At 45.5% G+C, this 22,262-nt stretch overlaps 1 protein-coding gene across 2 annotated transcripts in view; it reads left to right on the top strand.

The window, feature by feature from the left end:
• Nucleotides 1-1,489: 1,489 nt before the first annotated feature.
• The window catches only part of SFXN1 (sideroflexin 1), a 62,419-nt gene continuing 41,646 nt past the window's right edge, over nt 1,490-22,262 (top strand). The window contains exons 1-2 of one of the 2 annotated variants that reach the window (XM_027552657.1): nt 1,490-1,762; nt 18,112-18,284. In XM_027552657.1, coding sequence (XP_027408458.1) covers nt 18,121-18,284 — 164 coding nt within the window. In that variant the 5' untranslated portion in view covers nt 1,490-1,762; nt 18,112-18,120. The remainder of the gene's footprint in view (nt 1,763-18,111; nt 18,285-22,262) is intronic. The other variant, XM_027552656.1, reaches the window with a different exon arrangement.

Genomic DNA, 22,262 nt, shown 5'->3' with positions numbered 1-22,262 from the left:
GGTGGATTCTTTACCACTATACCACCTGAGAAGCCAATAGTCCATCTATTTCGTGTTTATTTAAGCATGCCCCCTTTATTTCCGGGTCATAAAGGCACCCTCCTATATCGTCTTCTAAAACTCTGGGAGTTTTGTTTTTCGTATTTGGGTCTTTGAACTGTGTGGAGCTCACTTTCATAGATGGTTTAAGGTAGGGATTCAATTGCCTCAGCATCATTTAATGGATATTTAACCTTCCCCTTCACCTGAAAGTGAAAATCGCTCAGTCCTGTCCGACTCTTTGCGACCCCATGGACTATACGTCCATGGAATGAATTCTCCAGGCCAGAAGACTGGAGTGGGTAGCCTATCCCTTCTCCAGAGGATCTTGCCCACCCAGAAACTGAACCGGGCCCTGCTGCATTGCAGGCGGATTCTTTACCAACTGAGCCACAGGGAAGCCCAGACACTGGCTCGCCTTCACCTGGGATGCAGCTAGCAGCAGGTTTCTCTATGCGCAGGGCTGATGTCTGGTACCTCTATTTGGCCCACTATTTGTTGACGCCTGCGCAAACTCACAACCTCTGTGTTCACAGGACAAGCTACTCCACCTTGCTCTTTTTCTTCAAACTTGCTTTGGCTATTTCTGGCTTTTTATTTTTCCATATTCATTTTTACCGTCACCTTGTCAAGTTATACGCCACACCCTTATATGCACTAGAGTAGTCAGAATTTTGTTTGGAAGTGCATTCAATTTTTAGGCTGATTTGGGGGAGAATTTACGACTTTAAAAATGGAATCTTCCTATCCTCTAAATAATGTAAATTCACCATTTATTAGATTTCATCTGCCTCCAAAATATACCCAGAATCCAGTAATTCTCACCAATAACCAACTTGGTCCAAGCCACGATCATCTCTCCCCTGATTAGCCAAAGTCGCCTGCCTACCGCCTCTCTGCCTCCATGTCACCTCCTCCACAGCAGCGGGGTGAGTTTTGTGAAGACATAAATCAGGTCATGGCCCTGGCATCAGGGCAAATCGCTTTGTCGCCTCCGTGTCAGATTCCACACTTTGGGAAACAGTGGCTTAAATGAATGTGACTGAGACGATGCTGGTAACTGGGAAATGATCAACTAAAGGGGGCGGAGTGGGTAGCATTTCCCTTCTCCAGGGGATCTTACCAACCCAGGGACTGAACCCAGGTCTCCCGCATTGCGGGCAGATTCTTTACCCGCTGAGCCACAAGGGAAGCCCAAGAACACTGGAGTGGGTAGCGTATCCCTTCTCCAGAGGATCTTCCGGATCCAAGAATCCAACCGGGGTCTCGTGCATTGCAGGCGGATTCTTTACCAACTGAATGAGAAGATGAGTGAGTGAGAAGATGAGCAAGAAGATGCTGGTAACCGGGAAATGATCAAGTAAAGGAGGCGGTCTCTTGGAAACCAAAATGGAAGCGGAGGCACCGGCCTGAGCAGAGCCTCGCACCGCCGCGAGGATGAACTTGGGAGTTTCTGATGGACTCAGAAGCAAACGCGCGGGCACAGCGGTTCCGCTCCCGGATCAGGCGGAGGCTGCGCCCAGAGCGCAGTGACAGCGAGGGTGCGTCCGGGCCTCCTGGCCTCGTGGCTGCGCACGGGGACGCGCTCCGAGGGCGCGCTCCGGGAGGCGGCGACGGCGACGCGCGGGGCCGCCGTGGCGGGAGAAGCGTTTCCGGTGGCGGCGGAGGCGGCGCCGAGCAGATTCTGTCTGAGAGCTGCGCCGGCTGTAGCCAGTGAGTAGCGGTGAGTTGCGGGCCTGGGTGCAGTGGGTGGGAAACGCGCAGGGAGCCGGGCGGACGGGCGCGGGCTGGAGCTGGGGCTCGCGCCCGCGGGCGGCTACTGGGCGACCCCCCAACATCCCGGCTGGGAAATCAAAAACCCCCTCGGCCTGCCCGGGACTCCCCGGGCCAGGGGGTCCCTGCACCTTGGAAACCCCACCTGCCGTCCCGCTGCCTGAGCTCCCCACCTCCGGCAACCTGACCTCCCGCGAGCTCCGCCCGGAGCCCTGCGGTGGAGCGGGTCCCCCGGCACGGAAGGGGGTTCATGCATCCACGCCTGCACGCGCCCTGCCACGCCGTCCTCGGGGCCGCGTGCCGAAACCCGCCGCGGGGAGGGCACCAAGATGGCTGCCGCGGGGACGGGTGCGGGCGAGTGCAGGTGGCCGGTGACACCGACCCCCGCGCCCCCAGCTCCTGGCTCCTGGCGCAGAGCGGGGCTCCAACCCTGGAACGAGCCATCTATTAGGGAAGAGACCGGCAGGTGACGGAAACAGCGGTGGTCCTGCTCAGAGCTTCCATCTCAGTGCTGACCTCCTGAGCTTTCGCACTTGTCACGGGTCTCTAACCTTCTGAGAATGACAGTAGCCACAGTGTCTACTAAGTGTGTGCAGGTGATCCAGGTCCATGCATTTTTACATTACATTCCTGCAGCCCCATGAGGTACTTGGCCTTGCCTTCCTAATCCAGATGAGAAAGGAAACTGGATCTCAGAGAGGTTGTGCATCCTGCCTAAGGTCACACAGTGGGTCCTCTGTAGTCTCAGCTTAAACGTTACTTCCTCAAAGACGCTTTCCAAACTTGGCTGTCTTGTTTGACATTTGGTTTTTCCATAAGAGAATTTGTCACCAGTTGAAACGAACTATTGGCTTTCTTGTTTGATTCTCTGCTTGTGGTCAGGACCTCTGTTTTTCTTGCTCATCTGTCTGTTCTCTGCACCAGGTAGACCCTCACTGAATATCTGTTGAGTGCCTGAATGAAAAAGCTTAGCATGGGAAAAAAAAGCTTAGCATGGGTGACTTCAGAGCTTGGACACTGAATCAGTCCATGAGCCACTGCCTTCTGAACCCCCATGGCATTTTGTTTGTACTTATCTCAAACTTGTAATCTCTCTTCTGCCTCATTGTCTAGATTTTTTCCTTGCATGCCTCTAGCTTTTCTCTTCCCGTGCCCATCCCCAGTTTGTTGAGCTGCTTCTATGTTTCAGGCCTTGTAATAGGTGTGAGATGGATATGCAAGTGAATAAGGAAGCTTTGCCACTCTTGTGGTGCTGAACTTGGACTTGCCATGTAAGATTGACTTGCCATATAAGAGGCATATAAGATGAGAGGGAATCTGGGACAATGAGGCTCCACCAGGAGGTTCTGGGACCTCAAGCAGCTCCTTTCTCCCCTGAGGACTGTGGGTGTCTGGTTTGTAAAAAATGATGGTGTTTGGAGAGGTGGGTATATCAGTTTCTCTCCAGCTCTCATATAATTGTTCTAAGTCTGTATTCAAGGGTTCAGCTGAGTGTGCAAGCATTTAAAGTCCCTTGGACTTTCAGGAAAGTGTTGATACCTGAGTTGTGGTTGTCAGAGAAAAAGCTGTAGCTATAATTCAGAATCAGGAAAATATTTAGAACGCTTTTAATAGTCTGTAGAAGTTTTACAAAATCCCATGTGGATGGGTATAGAAGGAAGCCCAGAGGGCAGCTGGAGCATCCGTGACCTTTGGAACAGATGCGTCATACAGCTCCTCAGTTCTCTGATGCCTTGGAATGAAGAATAGCCTCTAACCTATTAAGCAAGCAGTGCTTAGGTGCATTCGATTGGAGTATGATAGTGAATGGAAGAACCTTTTGTTTGAGGTTAAAGGTAAGCAGGCAGTCATTTTTTAAAGGCTGAAGATGGCCTCGACTTGAGAACTTATTGTCAGAATAGAAATCAAACCTACACTCAGTTTTTAATTATACAAAGTTTAAAGTTATCAAGTTTTTGGTTAACTATTACTTTGTGAAATAGACAATATATATAATCTGTGACTTGATTTTTTAAAGTAGGTGGTAAAATATGCAACTTGGTATGTCCAAAGTGCTAGAGTTTGGGAGTATTTTATTATTTTCACAGGCTGACACCACTGTCTCTAGTATAAACCAGTAGGATTTTTTTTTTTTAATGGATAAGAACTTCACTCATCATAAGAAATTGATTAAGAAACTCAAAGGTGATCTTGAGGACCATCGAAATATAAACAATGATTATATTGTCACCTGTGTGTTTGAAAGTTCAGCTAAGAATGGGATCTTCCCTGTGAACTGGGAGGTGGGGGGCAGGAATGCTGGCAGGGAGACAGACAGATGGCAGTCATTCCCCCATGGCTTCTTGATTCTACACAGGCCCTCTGTCTTCATGCAGACATGTCCCTGAAACAGAGGAAGGTATGCAACAGAAGGTCATGCTGGGATTCGAAAGAATCTGCTTCTCAGCACAGGATTCAACTTAGTGTTCTATAAACTGATATCCTGAGTGGCCACACCCGTAACAAAGGAATGCTGTGTGCTAATGACCATCTCAAAGCCAAATTAGGAAATGTGCTCCTTGAATAAATGTTATTGCTGTTGCCATTCACATCACTTTTGGCCTCACAAGGGTCCGGAGTGAAAGAAAGTGTTAGTTCCTCAGTCGTGTCCGACTGCAGCCCCGTGGACTGTAGCCCACCAGGCTCCTCTGTCCATGGAATTCTCCAGGCAGGAACACTGGAGCGGGCTGCCATGTCTTCTTCCTCCAGGGGGTCTTCCCAGCCCAGGGATCCAGCCTGGGTCTCCTGCATTGCTGGCAGATTCTTTACCATCTGAGCCACCAGGGAAGCCAAGCAGGATATAAAATCAGGTAGAAATGCCATCTTGGGCATGACACTTGGTTTCGCTGAGTAGCTTTACAAAATAGGGGGAAATTTCTTAGAGAGCTGAAGTGAGAATTTAGCTGTCTAGTAACATGTGGAAAGCCCGGTATCTGGCACACAGTGGGCTCTCAGCCACATCCCGCCCCGGGGACTGGGATAGGGTATGTCGCACTTTCTGGCCCTAACCAAGTAAACCAAGGGCAACCAGATTCCTTCCCAGCTTTTTCAAATGCAGTTATCTTAACTAACAGCTTCCAGTTTAATAATTATCATTGTTAATCTTTGTCCAAGGTTAAAGGTCTTTTCCCAAGTCCTTGGGAGAGCACATTTCCTGATAATTTGTTTTCTGTGAAGTAAATTCTTCTTTTTTTTTTTTTTCACAGTAGTTAAGCGTTTTCTTGGCATATAACTCGAATTTTGAAATAAAGCTTATCTTAGGAGAAAAGTGTTTTTCTCAGGTGTTTCTGGTCATACTCAGGCAGTTCAGGCAGCCAAGCACTGTTGTGCCCCTCGGGTCCCACCACACCAGCGGCCACCGTGTTTATGGACAAGACTTCAGCACGTGAGGACAGGAGAGTCCGTGCATGGAGAACCGCGTGTCAGTGACGATCTGACATTTGTCTGCCCCTTCACATTTACTAAGGCTCAATAAAGCCCTCCTGTACACCTCCATTTTATAATCCTTTCAACTCTATGTCAGCCAACCCTCATCTCCATCTTCAAGATGAGAAAGTTGAGGCTCAGAGAGGCAGAGTGAGTCACCCAGTGACATGCTTAGAACAGAAGTGACAGAATCAAGACTCTAACCCCGACTGCAGTGGTTCAAGTCCGGTTCTCATTCTGCGGGTTGGTTGTCAGGATGGATACTCAGGGAACCAGAATGCAGAGTAAGGGCTCTTCCTCACAGGACCCAGCCAGCAACTAGTGTGGATGGCCATGGAGTCATCTAAATATTTATACTTCCCCAGAAAGAGGATAAAAACCTTCCCTTGATTGGAAGAGCATTCGGTTATTAATGTTTACTCGTAAGTTTTATATTCTTTACCACATAGTGTTTCCCAAACTTAGCTAGTCATAGGATGATGGTGGTTTACTCACTAAGTTATGTCTGACTCTTTGCGACCCCATGGACTGTGGCCCACCAGACTCCTCTGTCCATGAGATTTCCCAGGAAAGAATACTGGAATGGGTTGCCATTTCCTCCGCCAGGGGATCTTCCCAACCCAGGGATCAAACCAGCATCTCCTACGAGTCATTCATATCGAAGTCATCGGTAAGGTTGATAAGTTAGTTGAAGACTTCATTGGAGGTGGGTAATGTCCATCCGAAACAAGCTCTATATGGGAAGGGTGTCTGTATGTACGTTTGGGGAAATTTAGGCTATAGTCATTAGAGTGTGTTTGCTTTTCAGTCTATTCAGTGTGTATTGGGTCTTTCCAAATCCAAGGCCAAGCCAGCGTGGGGTGCAGGAGAGGACTCCAGCCCATGCTGACAAACAGGGACAGTGACAGTTAAGTTGCTCAGTCGTGTCCAACTCTTTGCGACCCCATGGACTAACCTATCAGGCTCCTCCGACCATGAGGTTTTCCAGGCAAGTATGCTGAAGTGGGTTGCCATTTCTTTCTCCAGGGAGTCCATACTGAATGTACAAATTAATTTTGTTCTGGGCTTCCCTCATAGCTTAGTCCATAAAGAATCTGCCTGCAATGCAGGAGACCCTGGTTCGATCCCTGAGTTGGGAAGATCTCCTGGAGGAGGGCACGGCAACCCACTCCAGTGTTCTTGCCTGGAGAATCCTAGGGACAGAGGAGCCTGACAGGCTACAGTCCAGGGGGTCGCAAGAATCAGACACAACTGAGCAACTAAACCACCACCACTGTGGCTTCATCACCGGGCTTCCTAGGCGGCACCAGTGGTAAAGAACCCACCTGTCAATGCAGGAGGTGTAAGAGACCTGGGTCTGATCCTTGGGTGGGGAAGATCCCCTGAAGGAGGGCATGGCAACCCACTCCATTTTCTTGCCCGGAGAATCCCAGGGACAGAGGGACCTGGTGGACTGCAGTCCGTGGGTGGCACAGAGTCCGCCATGACTGAAGTGACTCGGCATGCACACACACTTCCCCTCATCCTCGTGGTGCCCAGTGTCATCACAAGGCTGTCCAGCGAAATGCCTCCCCGTCTCCTCTGAGCAAATTCCTGCCCGAGAAGCACTTGCTCTAGTGTTGTCACCGTCCATTGTCATGAAGCGCTGTGAGAACCACATCATCAGCTGTGCTCAAAACGCTCTGGAAAAGTGTCTGATCTTTGACCAAAGTCAGCCTGGACGGGGGAGAGAGGGAGGAAGGTTCAGGGACTGCAGGCAGGGGTATGGCTATGCTTTTCATGCATAAACCAGACTTTATGCTTAAAGTACACCATCAACCATAAACCTACCACTACCACTGGGGGCTTCACTTCCTATCCACGATGGTGCCCTGGGCAGGCAGCCCCATGGCCCAGCCCACAAGCTGGCACCAGGTGTGCGGGCCGGATGACCCCTAAGCGCAGACCCTGGCAGTCAGTGGGCGCCCACGATGCTGCAGGACCAGGTGTCCAGGCCTGCCAAGCTTCAGCAACGAGGCAGGTGGAAAGCTGCTGTGCCCAGGGACCCCTGCATGGCAGTCAAGGTCATGGGGTGCTTTGCCCCCCAAGGCAGCTCCTGGGGCAGGAGCCCCCGCCTTGGCCCCCTGCACTTCGGGCAGAGGCTCAGAGCTTCTCCTGGTTCTACAGCTGGGGAGACAAGTGAGCCAGGGCAGTGGCGCCTTGTCCACTGTCCCACAGTTTTAGTATAAAATAAGAAATAAATTTCATTTGTTTTGTTTTCAAACTGGACTCTTATTTACAGAAACTGGTTATTTTATTTAGTTGAGCTATTCCAAATCCTGAAAGATGATGCTGTGAAAGTGCTGCACTCAATATGCCAGCAAATTTGGAAAACTCAGCAGTGGCCACAGGACTGGAAAAGGTCAGTTTTCATTCCAATCCCAAAGAAAGGCAATGCCAAAGAATGCTCAAACTACTGCACAATTGCACTCATCTCACACGCTGGTAAAGTCATGCTTAAAATTCTCCAGGCCAGGCTTCAGCAATATGTGAACCGTGAACTTCCTGATGTTCAAGCTGGTTTTAGGAAAGGCAGAGGAACCAGAGATCGAATTGCCAACATCCACTGGATCATGGAAAAAGCAAGTGAGTTCCAGAAAAACATCTATTTCTGCTTTATTGACTATGCCAAAGCCTTTGACTGTGTGGATCACAATGAACTGTGGAAAATTTTGAAAGAGATGGGAATACCAGACCACCTGATCTGCCTCTTGAGAAATCTGTATGCAGGTCAGGAAGCAACAATTAGGACTGGACATGGAACACAGACTGGTTCCAAATAGGAAAAGGAGTTCATCAAGGCTGTATATTCTCACCCTGCTTATTTAACTTATATACAGAGTAGATCATGAGAAACATTGGACTGGAAGAAACACAAGCTGGAATCAAGATTGCCGGGAGAAATATCAATAACCTCAGATATGCAGATGATACCACCCTTGTGGCAGAAAGTGAAGAGGAACTAAAAAGCCTCTTGATGAAACTGAAAGTGGAGAGTGAAAAAGTTGGCTTAAAGCTCAACATTGAAAAAACGAAGATCATGGCATCCGGTCCCATCACTTCATGGGAAATAGATGGAGAAACAGTGGAAACAGTGTCAGACTTTATTTTTCTGGGCTCCAAAATCACTGCAGATGGTGACTGCAGCCATGAAATTGAAAGACGCTTACTCCTTGGAAGGAAAGTTATGACCAACCTAGATAGTATATTCAAAAGCAGAGACATTACTTTGCCAACAAAGGTCCGTCTAGTCAAGGCTATGGTTTTTCCAGTGGTCATGTATGGATGTGAGAGTTGGAGTGTGAAGAAGGCTGAGTGCCGAAGAATTGATGCTTTTGAACTGTGGTGTTGGAGAAGACTCTTGAGAGTCCCTTGGACTGCAAGGAGATCCAACCAGTCCATTCTGAAGGAGATCAGCCCTGGGATTTCTTTGGAAGGAATGATGCTAAAGCTAAAACTCCAGTACTTTGGCCACCTCATGAGAAGAGTTGACTCATTGGAAAAGACTCTGATGCTTGGAGGGATTGGGGGCAGGAGGAGAAGGGGATGACAGAGGATGAGATGGCTGGATGGCATCACTGACTCGATGGACGTGAGTCTCAGTGAACTCTGGGAGTTGGTGATGGACAGAGAGGCCTAGCATGCTGCAATTCATGGGGTCGCAAAGAGTCGGACACGACTGAGCGACTGATCTGATCTGATCTGATTTTATTTAGAGTGGGAAAAAAGTATAAACTGTTCCTGCGCTTGAAGGTTGGTGCAAGAAAATGCTTGTCCAATTAGACTGTGGGAGTCATAGTTAATAATTAAAATTTTATCTGGCTTGAGATCAGCTTTCTTTGTAAGAATGTTCATATGGCATTTCTGATTCACCTTTATGGTTTTGAAATTGGTGGGGGCAGGGACAAGCTCTCAAGTTTAGTTGGTATGTCTTACACCAGTACACAGTTGTATTAAAATCCTTTTTAAATAGTTTTATTTATTTGTTGTTACTGAAGTTTAGTTGATGTAAAATGTTGTGTTAGTTTCAGGTCTACAGCAAAACTATTCAAATATGTGTATATATATACACACACATATACATATATATACAATAGGTCCTTGTCGTGTGCCTGTGGCATATGCGTGTGTGTGTGTGCTCAGATGCTTCAGTCATGTCCACCTCTTTCTGACACTATGGACTGTAGCCCGCCAGGCTCCTCTGCCCATGGGATTCTCCAGGCAAGAATACTGGAGTGGGTTGTCATGCCCTCCTCCAGGAGATCTTCCCAACCCGGGGATCGAACCCGAGTGTCCTGCATCTCCTGCATTGCAGGCAGATTCTGTACTGCTGAGCCACTGGATGTATTTTATATAATGTGTAGATATTACTCACAGATCCCTAATTTATCCCTCCCCTGACCCCCACCTTTCCCCTTTAGTGACCGTAAGTTTTTTTCTAAATGAACGTATTTACAAAATCACGTCCTTTTAAGTAGTAAAAAGAGTGCAGTGTTATAGCCTAATGCTACTTAGCATATTGCTACAAATGTAGTACCTTAACACAACTAAATCTTACCCTAAAACAACCATATATTAGCTTATCTTTCTGGAGGTCGGAAGCCTAGACTGGTTCTGTGTTGCCTCTGGAGGCTCCAAGGGAGACTCTCTGTCCCTGCTCTTGGTAACTTCCAGAGGCCGTGCCCCTCACTGGGCTCCTGACCCTGCCTCACACCAAGCTCTGCTTGTTCCTTGTCACATCTGCTTCTCTGACTCTACTCTCCTACCTTCCTCTTTCTCTCACAAGGACCCTTGTTGTGATCAGGCCCACCTGAATCGTCCAAGGGAGTTTCCTAGTCTTAAGAGCTTTGACTTAATTATGCCGGCGAAGTCCCTTCGCCACATAAGGTCACACAGTCAGAGTCTGGAGGTTGGGGGCGGGCATCTCTGGGGGGCCATGGTTCTGCCTGCCACAGTCTATACAGAGTGGGTGGCATGAGGTTTCAGTGTTGGGCTTTTGGCAGGCTAGGCCTGGCATCTGATGATAAGCCAGCCTTCTTCCTCCCTTGCTGGATAGCTACGAGCGACTTCTGAGAATCTTACTCTCCTCCTCTGTGAGTTGTGCATAATATGCCTAAAGCACAGTGTTGTGGAAACTGACATAGAATATTCTTCCACTGGCACACAGTAGGGGCTTGAACTCTCAGGCAAGTGCACAGCCCTGTTCCTTGTATGCAATAGAAACTCCAAAACTGTTGGAGTTCCTTTCCCTATCCGTCTCTTTTTCCTTTGCCTGTTAAAGAAGAGACTTTGTATACACTACTATATATAAAATAAACAACAAGAGCTTACTATACAGCACAGGGAACTGTATTCAATATCTTACAAGAATCTATATGGGAAAGAATCTGGAAAAGAATATATATACAGATACATACATATATTGATACCTGTCTGAGTCACTTTGCTGTACATCAGAAACTAATGCAACGTTGTAAATCAACTATACTTCAACTTAAAAAAGAGACTTTGTGAGGCCTCCACAGCCGTCTTCTCCTGTATACTGTGGGCACCATAGTGTTAGCGTAGCTTGGAGCTTCATGGTATGAGTAGACCTGCTTTTATTTAAGGGGAAAAAGAAGGGCCTTAAAGACAGCCGTTCTGTGAAGACATTAACTGCTGTGATTTGAGGGCGGGGGATAGCTGAAGGAGTAATAGAGAAGAGAATGATCTGGCTGACCAGCACCCGAGAGTCCCGTCCAGCTTTGGGCCTCTGCCCACTTCCTTCTGCCGCCAGCACCAGGGGCACACCCTGGGCGGTTATTTCCCCCTCTGTGCCTCTGTTTCCTGTGTGATGGGCACATTGAGGGCATCATTTTTAAGATCTTCTCTAGCTCTTACCCAATTAGAACATCTTTTATGAAGTACCGTGTTATAAAACCAGATCATGTTTTCAATAACGTGACCTTAAGTTTGCCCCATATTTAACAAATTAGAGGTTGGTTGCATTATGGGAGACCTGGTTCAACCCCTGGGTCAGGAAGATCCCCTAGAGAAGGAAATGGCAACACACTGCAGTATTCTTGCCTGGAGAATCCCATGGATGGAGGAGCCTGGTGTGCTACAGTCCACGGGGTCGCAAAGAGTCGGACACGACTGAGCAACTTAACTTTAACTTTTAACTTGTCGTTAAGAATGAGAATTCTCTGAAAGCTAAATTAACTTTTTGTTGTTGTTGCTGTTATATATATTAAGTGTAGAGGGGAAATAGTGACAGTGAGAATTAGACTTTACAGGGAAGAAGGATGACTTGGTACACAATTTTATGAGAAGACATCAGTGTCAGATACCCATGGGGGAGCACAGCAGCCCACTCAGGGCTGTGAGAAGACAGCTCCCAGCCTCACACAGAGGCGCAGCCTGGTGCCTGGAGAGCCGGAGGCCCAGGCCCAGAGCGCCTGCAGGAGCACCTGCTGGGCCCTGTGCTAGACCTCCTGGGCCGAGTCTCCAGAAGGCTGACAGTGTTTGTCTTTTTCAGAAGCTCTTCAGGTGATGTCAGTGTGTTCTGTTGGTTAGGAGCCACCAACAGGAGTCCAGTACAGTAGAGTACAGGAGTCTTACTGGGGGCTTTGCAGGAATAATAGTGCCCCAGGGCGGGGCCGCTAACGTGCTGTGTTGCCACTCCCTGCTTGCCACCACCATTGCTCATCCTTTTTAGAATTTGTCAAGCTAACCAGCTTGCAGTATTCTCACTCCCCTGATGACCCTTTGGGACTTGTCTCCACCTCCTCACTGCCCAAGGTGGAGACAACCAGGGGGATCTTCCTTTTGGGCAGCGGGACGACTGGTAGACTCACTTCCCCTGTCCTCCAGGACAGCGCCCTGCTGAGCTCCTACCCACTGTCACCCTGTCGCAGCCTCTTTTGCTGTGACTTAGTCTTTCCCAACCTCTTAACATCTGAGGCCTTGGGTTCCTTCTCTTTTTACATTCACGTCCCTGTTGATCTCCCATTGCATGAGTTTCCGTAGTCTCTGTGCTTATAGCTCCCAGATGAGTAGACAAAAGCTCTCCTCTGAACTCCAGACTCTCCCTTTCAACTGCCTCCTGGACATCTCCACTTAGAAGGCCCCTAGGCATTGCAAACTTCATTCGTCCAAAGCTGAACTTGCTGTTTTCTCCCTAACATCTGCTCCTCTTCCATCCAGATTACCTTAGGAGTCATGCCTTTTTATTCTGTCCCACCCCCTGTCCAAGTTAGCAGGAAATCCCGTTGGCTCCATCAACAGCATATCCAGAACATCAGCGCTTCTTGACAGCTCCCTGCTGCCACCTGCTCCACCATCAGCCCTCCTCTGGATGTCTGCAGGAGCCTCCCAGTGACTCTTCCTACGTCTGCTCTTATCACCCCACTGCATTCTCCACACAGCAGCTAGAGAGGTCCTTTTAAATTATAAGTCAGATCATTTAGTCCTCTGTCTGGAACCCACCAGTGACTCCCGTTTCCCTCAGGGTAAAATGCAGAGGCCTCACAGTGGGCACAGGCACCAAATAATCCTATTCCAACTTAACCCCCTCCCCATGCCTCTCAGACTGCTCATCTCCTGTCCCCGTCTTCCTCTCTCCAGCCCAGCTGCACACCTTCTTGCTGTTCTTTGAAGACATCCGCCTCAGGTCTTTGCCGTGTCTGTTCCTTCTCCCTGGAATGCCGTTCCCCCAGTGCCCGCATGCTTCATTTCATCTCTTCACTCCCATCTTGCTCCACTGTTATTTTCTCAGTGAGGCCTGCCCTGACCGCCCTAGTTCAAAACACACTCCCCATGATGGTTCCTATTCTGATTTTTCCCCAAACCACCTATTACCTTCTTGTATATTTGACACTTGGTTTACCTTTTGTGTTTTTATTGTCTGGCTCCCCTTCTGTTCCCACCATCCCACGTCAGCTCCACCAAGGCAGGAATTTTTGTCTTTGTTCACTAATTTACCCCAAGAATCTGTCACAGGGTGGATGCCCAGTCAGTGAACACTAAAGGTAGCAGAATTTTCTAGACTTTAAAGAAAGAAGAAACCTGTAAGTCTGGTCTTGGCAAGAATTTCTTCTGTATTTAATCTGTGACCTACTGCAGTGTAGAGTATAGGAACTATACCATTCAGAAATGGGAGTGAGTTTGACCAGATTATCTGGTTTAATTATTACAGCATAGAAAGTATAACTGTAGAAACAAACTGTGACCTATATGCATAAGTGGAAATTCAAATGATGATCCTGAGGCAAAGCCAGTGTGAACTGTGTGTTATAGATCCATACTGGAAAAAGCACAGAAATTGGAAGTGCTGAGAAACTTCCATAAAACCATGTTAGAGTTCTATTATGTTAATATCTGCTGATCAATAATAAAAAATTGGGACTTTTTTGTGTCCAGCCTTTTTCAAAATTTATTTTTAATCTAGTTTACGAAAGCATTGGCTCAAGACAGGGGATTGGAAATGGGAACAAACCAAGCAGGGCTTTGACCACACAGTTTAAGACACACCGATCAGACAGGCTCAGGCGCCCTCAGGGAGCCGGAGTGAAAAACACGTGAGACCTTCTGTACCTTTATGAGTTATCTCAGAGATCTTCATTTTATTGTCTCCTACAGTGATTTTCAACTTTTTGCTTTTTTGCTTTTCTTCCCCCCAGCAGTAGAACCCTCTTTTTAAAAGATCGTTGCCGTAAAACACAGCTGTAGAAGGCAGATGAAAGCAGACCTACTGTGGTTGAGTATGAATCCCCTCCACTCCCCTCAGTTTCGTTCAGTCGCTCAGTCGTGTCCAACTCTTTGCGACCCCATGGACTGCAGCACGCCAGGCCTCCCTGTCCATCACCAACTCCCAGAGTTTACCCAAACCCATGTCCATTGAGTCGGTGATGCCATCCAACCATCTCATCCTCTGTGGTCCCCTTCTCCTCCTGCCCTAAGTCTTTCCCAGCATCAGGGTTTTTTCCAATGAGTCAGTTCTTTGCATCAGGTGGCCAAAGTGTTGGAGTTTCAGCTTCAGCATCAGTCCTTCCAATGAATATTTAGGACTGATTTCCTTTAGTATGGACTGATTGGATCCTCTTGCAGTCCAAGGGACTTTCAAGAGTCTTCTCCAACACCACAGTGTAAAAGCATCAATTCTTCAGTGCTCATCTTTCTTTATAGTCCAACTCTCACATATACACAACTACTGGAAAAACCATAGCTTTGACTAGACAGATCTTTGTCAGCAACGTAATGTCTCTGCTTTTTAATCTGATATCTCAGTTGATCATAGCTTTTCTTCCAAGGATCAAGTGTCTTTTAATTTCATGGCTGTAATCACCATCTGCAGTGATTTGGGAGCCCAAGAAAATAAAGCCTGGCAGTGTTTCCATTGTTTCCCCAACTATTTGCCATGAAATGATGGGACCAGATGCCGTGATCTTAGTTTTCTGAATGTTGAATTTTAAGCCAACTTTTTCACTCTCCTCTTTCACTTTCATCAAGAAGCTCTTTAGTTCTTCTTTGCTTTCTGCCATAAGGATGGTGTCATCTGCATATCTGAGGTTATTGATATTTCTTCAGCAATCTTGATTCCAGCTTGTGCTTCATCCAGCCCGGCATTTTGCATGACGTTCTCTGCATATAAGTTAAATAAGCAGGGTGACAATATACAGCCTTGACGTACTCCTTTCCCTATTTGGAACCAGTCTGTTGTTCCATGTCCAGTTCTAACTGTTGCTTTTTGACCTGCATACAGATTTTCCAGGAGGCAGATCAGGTGGTCTCGTATTTCCATCTCTTTCAGAATTTTCCACAGTTTGTTGTTATCCACACAGTCAAAGGCTTTGGCGTAGTCAACAAAGCAGAAGTAGATGTTTTTCTGGAACTCTCTTGCTTTTTTGATGATCTAATGGATGTTGGCAGTTTGATCTCTGGTTCCTTTGCCTTTTCTAAATCCAGCTTGAACATCTAGAAGTTCACAGTTCACATACTACTGAAGCTCAGCTTGGAGAATTTTGAGTATTACTTTGCTAGTGTGTGAGATGAGTGCAATTGTGCAGTAGTTTGAAAATTCTTTGGCATTGCCTTTCTTTGGGATTGGAGTGAAAACTGACCTTTTCCAGTCCTGTGGCCACTGCTGAGTTTTCCAAACTTGCCGGCATATTGAGTACAGCACTCCAGTCCCCTAGAGGTCACTAAAGTCCCTCAGCAGAGCCCTAAGTCCCTGCACACAAGTCTGATTCCTATTTTCCTGGGCATGAATTGGAGTTTCTGCTTTACTTTTTATATGTTTTATAGATAATATATCTTACGTAGTCTTATTGAAATTTGGACATTTCTTCATACAGTGACCCAGCTCTTTGAAGTGTTTCCTCGTATATCCGGACTTAACATGCATGACTTAAAGGTGCCCTAGTTTGAAATTTAGACACTTCTTTTATCGTAGCAGAACTGGCTCAAAACTAGCAGGGACAAACCTTAGTTAAATAAAGTCATGTGTATTTCAGTGAGAGAAATAACAGTGGAGGAACTGGGGCTGTCTCAACAACAAAGGAAGAGATAGGTCTTTGAGAGCATCTTGGAGAATGGTGGAATTTAGGGAAGCTTAATGAAGAAATATTATGATTGACTCAGAGCAGGGCTTGGAGAAGGCCATGGCACCCTACTCCAGTACTCTTGCCTGGAGAATCCCCGGGACGAGGGAGCCTGGTGGCTGCCGTCTATGGGGTCACACAGAGTCGGACATGACTAAAGTGACTTAGCAGCAGCAGCAGAGCAGGGCTGGCTATGAAGCTCTGAACCATGAAGTAGCCCCTTGACCTTGTTTCTGTGGAAACAGCAAAGTTAAGAAAGATTTGGAATATTGTTTCCAGAAACTCCTTAATCTGAAACTGTCCTCCTGGGCTGGAAATCCAGGCTCCTTTTCTGTGTCAAAAGTGGGATATTTCATTCTTCCAAGTTTTATTTCAAACAACAAAGTTTCTGACAGTCTGTGATTATGGAGAACAAGGTTTCTTATCCACAAGTGAGATAAGAAAGCGGGGTCACCCAAAAAATGGGGTCGTTATGACACCTTTTAGCTGTATTATGAGTTTCAGAGAAATATGAAAGGAAGTGTTAGTCGCTTAGTCATGTCTGACTCTTTGCAACCCCATGGACTGTAGCCCACCAGGCTCCTCTGTTCATGAAATTCCAGGCAAGAATACTAGAGTGGGTTGACATTCCCTTCTCCAGGGGACCTTCCCAACCCAGGGATCAAACCTGAGTCTCCCACATTGCAGGCAGATTCTTTACTGTCTGAGCCACCAGGGAAGCCCCTGGGAGAAATATGGTTTCCAGTTAACTTCACAGCTGACTTTATCTGTTTGTCATCTCAGCCTGTTTTAAGAATAATAGGGCTAATTTTTTACTTTCTCACTCTCACTGACCCGCTATTTCACATACACTACATTCCTCACATCTGCGGGCCTAACATGCTTGATTTTGATCCCGTGAGCCACGATACATGTTAATTTGAGATTCTAATAAAGTTTAAATGGCAGGACTGACATCTTAAAACACCTGCCATCTAGTGAAGCACTGAAAATTAACTTAATGAAAAAATGACCTGGAAAAGAAAGCTACTAGAAGAACCAATATTAGAAATGGAAGAGGAGGAAACCAGTGTGAGAAAGCAGTGGTTTGAAGCCATAATAGTGACCAAATCCTTGGACCTTCTAATATTGTACAGAGAGATATAGTTTAAGGAAGTCACTAGCGACGAGGGAAAAAATTAGTAGACAGTGATACAGCGTTACTTTAAAATAACATAAACTTTGAAGGTGTTGCTAAATACCCCAAATGAATATTTAGTGCCATAGGGGGTGCTTATGAAATAAGTGCAAGAAATAGTCAGGGTATTAAAATACCAAGTATGAAATCAACTTTGTTATTTGTTTTAATTAGATGATAATATGTATAGAAAATATCTGCAAAGAAATATACAAAGAGAGCAACAATAGTTATTTCAGAATGGCTAAATTATAGTAAATTTTGTTTCTGTATTCTTTATTTTCTAACATAAACTTATATTATTCAAAATAGTACAATAAGCATATATTACAACAATACAGAGCAGTTCTAACAATAAACATATATTACTCAGAGAAAGAAATTAGTTACTTTAGAAAAAAGTAAGGGTTCTTAGCCAGAAAATACGTACTTTATGAGAAAAATTATATGCTCCCATGTTATGACTATTCATGGGGTTGGCAAAATGTGTTTTTCCCATTATGACCCTGTTAGATTGAAGAGCATACTTTTTCATTTTTGATTGGTGGTTTTTATGCTGAATAAGGCTGAATGAATCTGAATCTTTTTTTAATTGTAGAATTTTTAGCATTGACCCTTTTTTTGCATTAGTCACTTCTACTTGTAGGAATAACAGATTTAGTAAACCAGAATGCAGTAGTAGTTTGATGTTTCTTTCACCCAGAAAAAGAATTTCAAGCTTCAGTTGATTACTGTTGATGTTATTTCTAACTTTTCATATTTTAATTTTTTCCTAAAGGATAGCTTTTTAAAAGTAAGGGATGATGAAATACTATGTCCTTTTAAAAACAATTGTGTGGGAAATTATTGAAATTTGTTTAGGATCAACTGAGATTTGCAAACAAATTTAGCTTTGGACTTAAATTGTTCTCTGCCATTTATTACAAAGTTATTTTCGCAAACTGAAGTGTCTGTAACTCTTTAGTGTGATTACAAAGTTTCCAATTGTATGGTAACATTATAAATCTTAAATCAGCTTGTCTTTCTGATCCTCTCCAGTCCAGGAAGATGTCTGGAGAACTTCCACCAAACATTAACATCAAGGAACCTCGATGGGATCAAAGCACTTTCATTGGACGAGCCAAACATTTCTTCACTGTAACTGATCCCAGGAACATTCTGTTAACCAACGAACAGCTGGAGGCGGCAAGGAAAGTAGTCCATGATTACAGGTAATACTGCTGCTGCTGCTGCTGTTGCTACGTCGCTTTAGTCGTGTCTGACTCTGTGCGACCCAATAGACGGCAGCCCACCAGGCTTCCTGTCCCTGGGATTCTCTAGGCAAGAACACTGGAGTGGGGTGCCATTTCCTCCTCCAATGCATGAAAGTGAAAAGTGAAAGTGAAGTCACTCAGTCGTGTCCGAGTCTAGCGACCCCATGGACTGCAGCCCACCAGGCTCCTCCGTCCATGGGATTTTCCAGGCAGGAGGACTGCAGTGGGTGCCGTTGCCTTCTCCGACAGGTAACTCTAGCGGTATGCCTTTTGACTTAATGTGTTAATAGATCGTCCTGATGGCCTCTTGTCTTAAACCTTCTCTTAGTGAGTTTTCAACATGTTTTTGCAATTGAATCCTTTTCATCAAAAGAAAAAAAAAGTGAGAAATAAGAAGACAGGTTTTGTGCCCCATTGCTGACCCTTAACAGAAATATCCAAGGTTCATAATAACCTGAATATAAGACAACCATCCTCCAACTCATAAGTGCCGATCTGTGAGGTGCCCTGCCTCCCACTCTGTGATACAGCTACTCCTGCATCCACATCCTTCTGTCTCCAGGTGGAGACCGCCTCTTACAGAACCAAGTTGTCAGGAATTAGGGTACGTTGCTCGCTTCTTCTTAGATAGAGCCTCAACGAATAAACCCCACATATAGCAGCTCAGATGGGAAGGATGCTGGTGGCATGGTTTGTAGGTTTGGGATGGATTTGGTCAGTTCAAAGAGCCAGGCATGAGGTAGAGAAGAGGCATGAGCTCTAGGGCAATAGTCACAACTTTCATTTATTTTTGAATTTTTTAATGCAATTTTTAAAGGCTATACTCAATTTACAGTTGTTAACAAAATAACTGTATGCTATCTTCTGAAATACGTCCTTGAGCCTGTCTTATACCCAGTGGTTTATACCTCCCAGTCTGCCACCCATATACTGCCCCCTCCCCCAACTTAAAACCACTAGTTTGTTCTCTGTATCTGTGTGCCTGATTCTTTTTTTGTTGTATTCACTGGTTTGTTGTATTTTTTAGATTCCATATATAAGCAATAATATACAATATTCATTTTTCTCTGTCTGCCACATTTCACTTAGTTAGCATTCAGTTCAGTTCAGTTCAGTCGCTCAGTCGTGTCCGACTCTTTGCGACCCCATGAATCGCAGCACGCCAGGCCTCCCTGTCCATCACCAACTCCCGGAGTTCACCCAGACTCAACGTCCATCGAGTCAGTGATGCCATCCAGCCATCTCATCCTCTGTCGTCCCCTTCTCTTCCTGCCCCCAATCCCTCCCAGCATCAGAGTCTTTTCCAATGAGTCAACTCTTCGCATGAGGTGGCCAAAGTACTGGAGTTTCAGCTTTACCATCATTCCTTCCAAAGAAATCCTAGGGCTGATCTCCTTTAGGATGGACTGGTTGGATCTCCCTACAGTCCAAGGGACTCTCAAGAGTCTTCTCCAACACCACAGTTCAAAAGCATCAATTCTTTGGCGCTCAGCCTTTTTCACAGTCCAACTCTCACATCCATACATGACCACTGGAAAAACCATAGCCTTGACTAGACGAACCTTTGTTGGCAAAGTAATGTCTCTGCTTTTGAATATGCTATCTAGGTTGGTCATAACTTTCCTTCCAAGGAGTAAGCGTCTTTTAATTTCATGGCTGCAATCACCATCTGCGTGATTTTGGAGCCCAGAGAAATAAAGTCTGACACTGTTTCCACTGTTTCCCCATCTATTTCCCATGAAGTGATGGGACCGGATGCCATGATTTTTGTTTTCTGAATGTTGAGTTTTAAGCCAACTTTTTCACTCTTCACTTTCACTTTCATCAAGAGGCTTTTTAGTTCCTCTTCACTTTCTGCCATAAGGGTGGTGTCATCTGCATATCTGAGGTTATTGATATTTCTCCCGGCAATCTTGATTCCAGCTTGTGTTTCTTCCAGTCCAGCATTTCTCATGATGTACTCTGCATATAAGTTAAATAAACAGGGTGACAGTATACAGCCTTGACGTACTCCTTCTCCTATTTGGAACCAGTTTGTTGTTCCATGTCCAGTTCTAACTGTTGCTTCCTGACCTGCATACAGATTTCTCAAGAGGCAGATCAGGTGGTCTGGTATTCCCATCTCTTTCAGAATTTTCCACAGTTTATTGTGATCCACACAGTCAAAGGCTTTGGCATAGGCAATAAAGCAGAAATAGATGTTTTTCTGGAACTCTCTTGCTTTTTCCATGATCCAGTGGATGTTGGCAATTTGATCTCTGGTTCCTCTGCCTTTTTAAAAACCAGCTTGAACATCAGGAAGTTCACGGTTAACATATTGCTGTAGCCTGGCTTGGAGAATTTTGAGCATTACTTTATTAGCGTGTGAGATGAGTGCAATTGTGCGGTAGTTTGAGCATTCTTTGGCATTGCCTTTCTTTGGGATTGGAATGAAAACTGACCTTTTCCAGTCCTGTGGCCACTGCTGAGTTTTCCAAATTTGCTGGCATATTGAGTGCAGCATTTTCACAGCATCATCTTTCAGGATTAGGAATAGCTCAACTGGGATTCCATCACCTCCACTAGCTTTGTTCATAGTGATGCTTTCTAAGGCCCACTTGGCTTCCCATTCCAGGATGTCTGGCTCTAGGTCAGTGATCACACCATCGTGATTATCTGGGTCGTGAAGATCTTTTTTGTACAGTTCTGTGTATTCTTGCCACCTCTTCTTAATATCTTCTGCTTCTGTTAGGTCCATACCATTTCTGTCCTTTATTGAGCCCATCTTTGCATGAAATGTTCCCTTGGTATCTCTAATTTTCTTAAAGAGATCTCTAGTCTTTCCCATTCTCTTGTTTTCCTCTATTTCTTTGCACTGATAGCTGAGGAAGGTTTTCTTATCTCTTCTTACTATTCTTTGGAACTCTGCATTCAGATGCTTATATCTTTCCTTTTCCCCTTTGCATTTTGCTTCTCTTCTTTTCACAGCTATTTGTAAGGCCTCCCCAGACATTTTGCTTTTTTTGCATTTCTTTTCCATGGGGATGGTCTTGATCCCTGTCTCCTATAGTGTCACGAACCTCATTCCATAGTTCATCAGGCACTCTATCAGATCTAGGCCCTTAAATCTATTTCTCACTTCCACTGTATAATCCTAAGGGATTTGATTTAGGTCATACCTGAATGGTCTAGTGGTTTTCCCTACTTTCTTCAATTTAAGTCTGAATTTGGCCATAAGGAATTCATGGTCTGATCCACAGTCAGCTCCTGGTCTTCTTTTTGTTCACTGTATAGAGCTTCTCCATCTTTGGCTGCAAAGAATATAATCAGTCTGATTTCGGTGTTGACCATCTGGTGATGTCCATGTGTAGAGTCTTCTCTTGTGTTGTTGGAAGAGGGTGTTTGCTAAGACCAGTGCATTTTCTTGGCAAAACTCTATTAGCCTTTGCCCTGCTTCATTCCGTATTCCAAGGCCAAATTTGCCTGTTACTCCAGGTGTTTCTTGACTTCCTACTTTTGCATTCCAGTCCCCTATAATGATAAGGACATCTTTTTTGGGTGTTCGTTCTAAAAGGTCTTGTAAGTCTTCATAGAACCGTTCAACTTCAGCTTCTTCAGCGTTACTGGTTGGGGCATAGACTTGGATTACTATGATATTGAATGGTTTGCCTTGGAAACAGAGATCATTCTGTCATTTTTGAGGTTGCATCCAAGTACTGTATTTTGGACTCTTTTGTTGACCATGATGGCTACTCCATTTCTTCTGAGGGATTCCTGCCCGCAGTAGTAGATATAATGGTCATCTGAGTTAAATTCACCCATTCCAGTCCATTTCAGTTTGCTGATTCCTAGAATGTTGATGTTCACTCTTGCCATCTCCTGTTTGACCACTTCCAATTGAAAGGTTGTTGTTGAATCACGTGAATACACCGGGATTCTTGGCCCCCGGAGGAGAAG

Source organism: Bos indicus x Bos taurus, chromosome 10, assembly GCF_003369695.1.
Source record: "Bos indicus x Bos taurus breed Angus x Brahman F1 hybrid chromosome 10, Bos_hybrid_MaternalHap_v2.0, whole genome shotgun sequence".
NCBI lineage: Eukaryota > Metazoa > Chordata > Mammalia > Artiodactyla > Bovidae > Bos > Bos indicus x Bos taurus.
The sequence above is the reverse complement of the archived record's forward strand: the minus strand, read 5'-3'. Positions and strand labels throughout refer to the sequence as shown.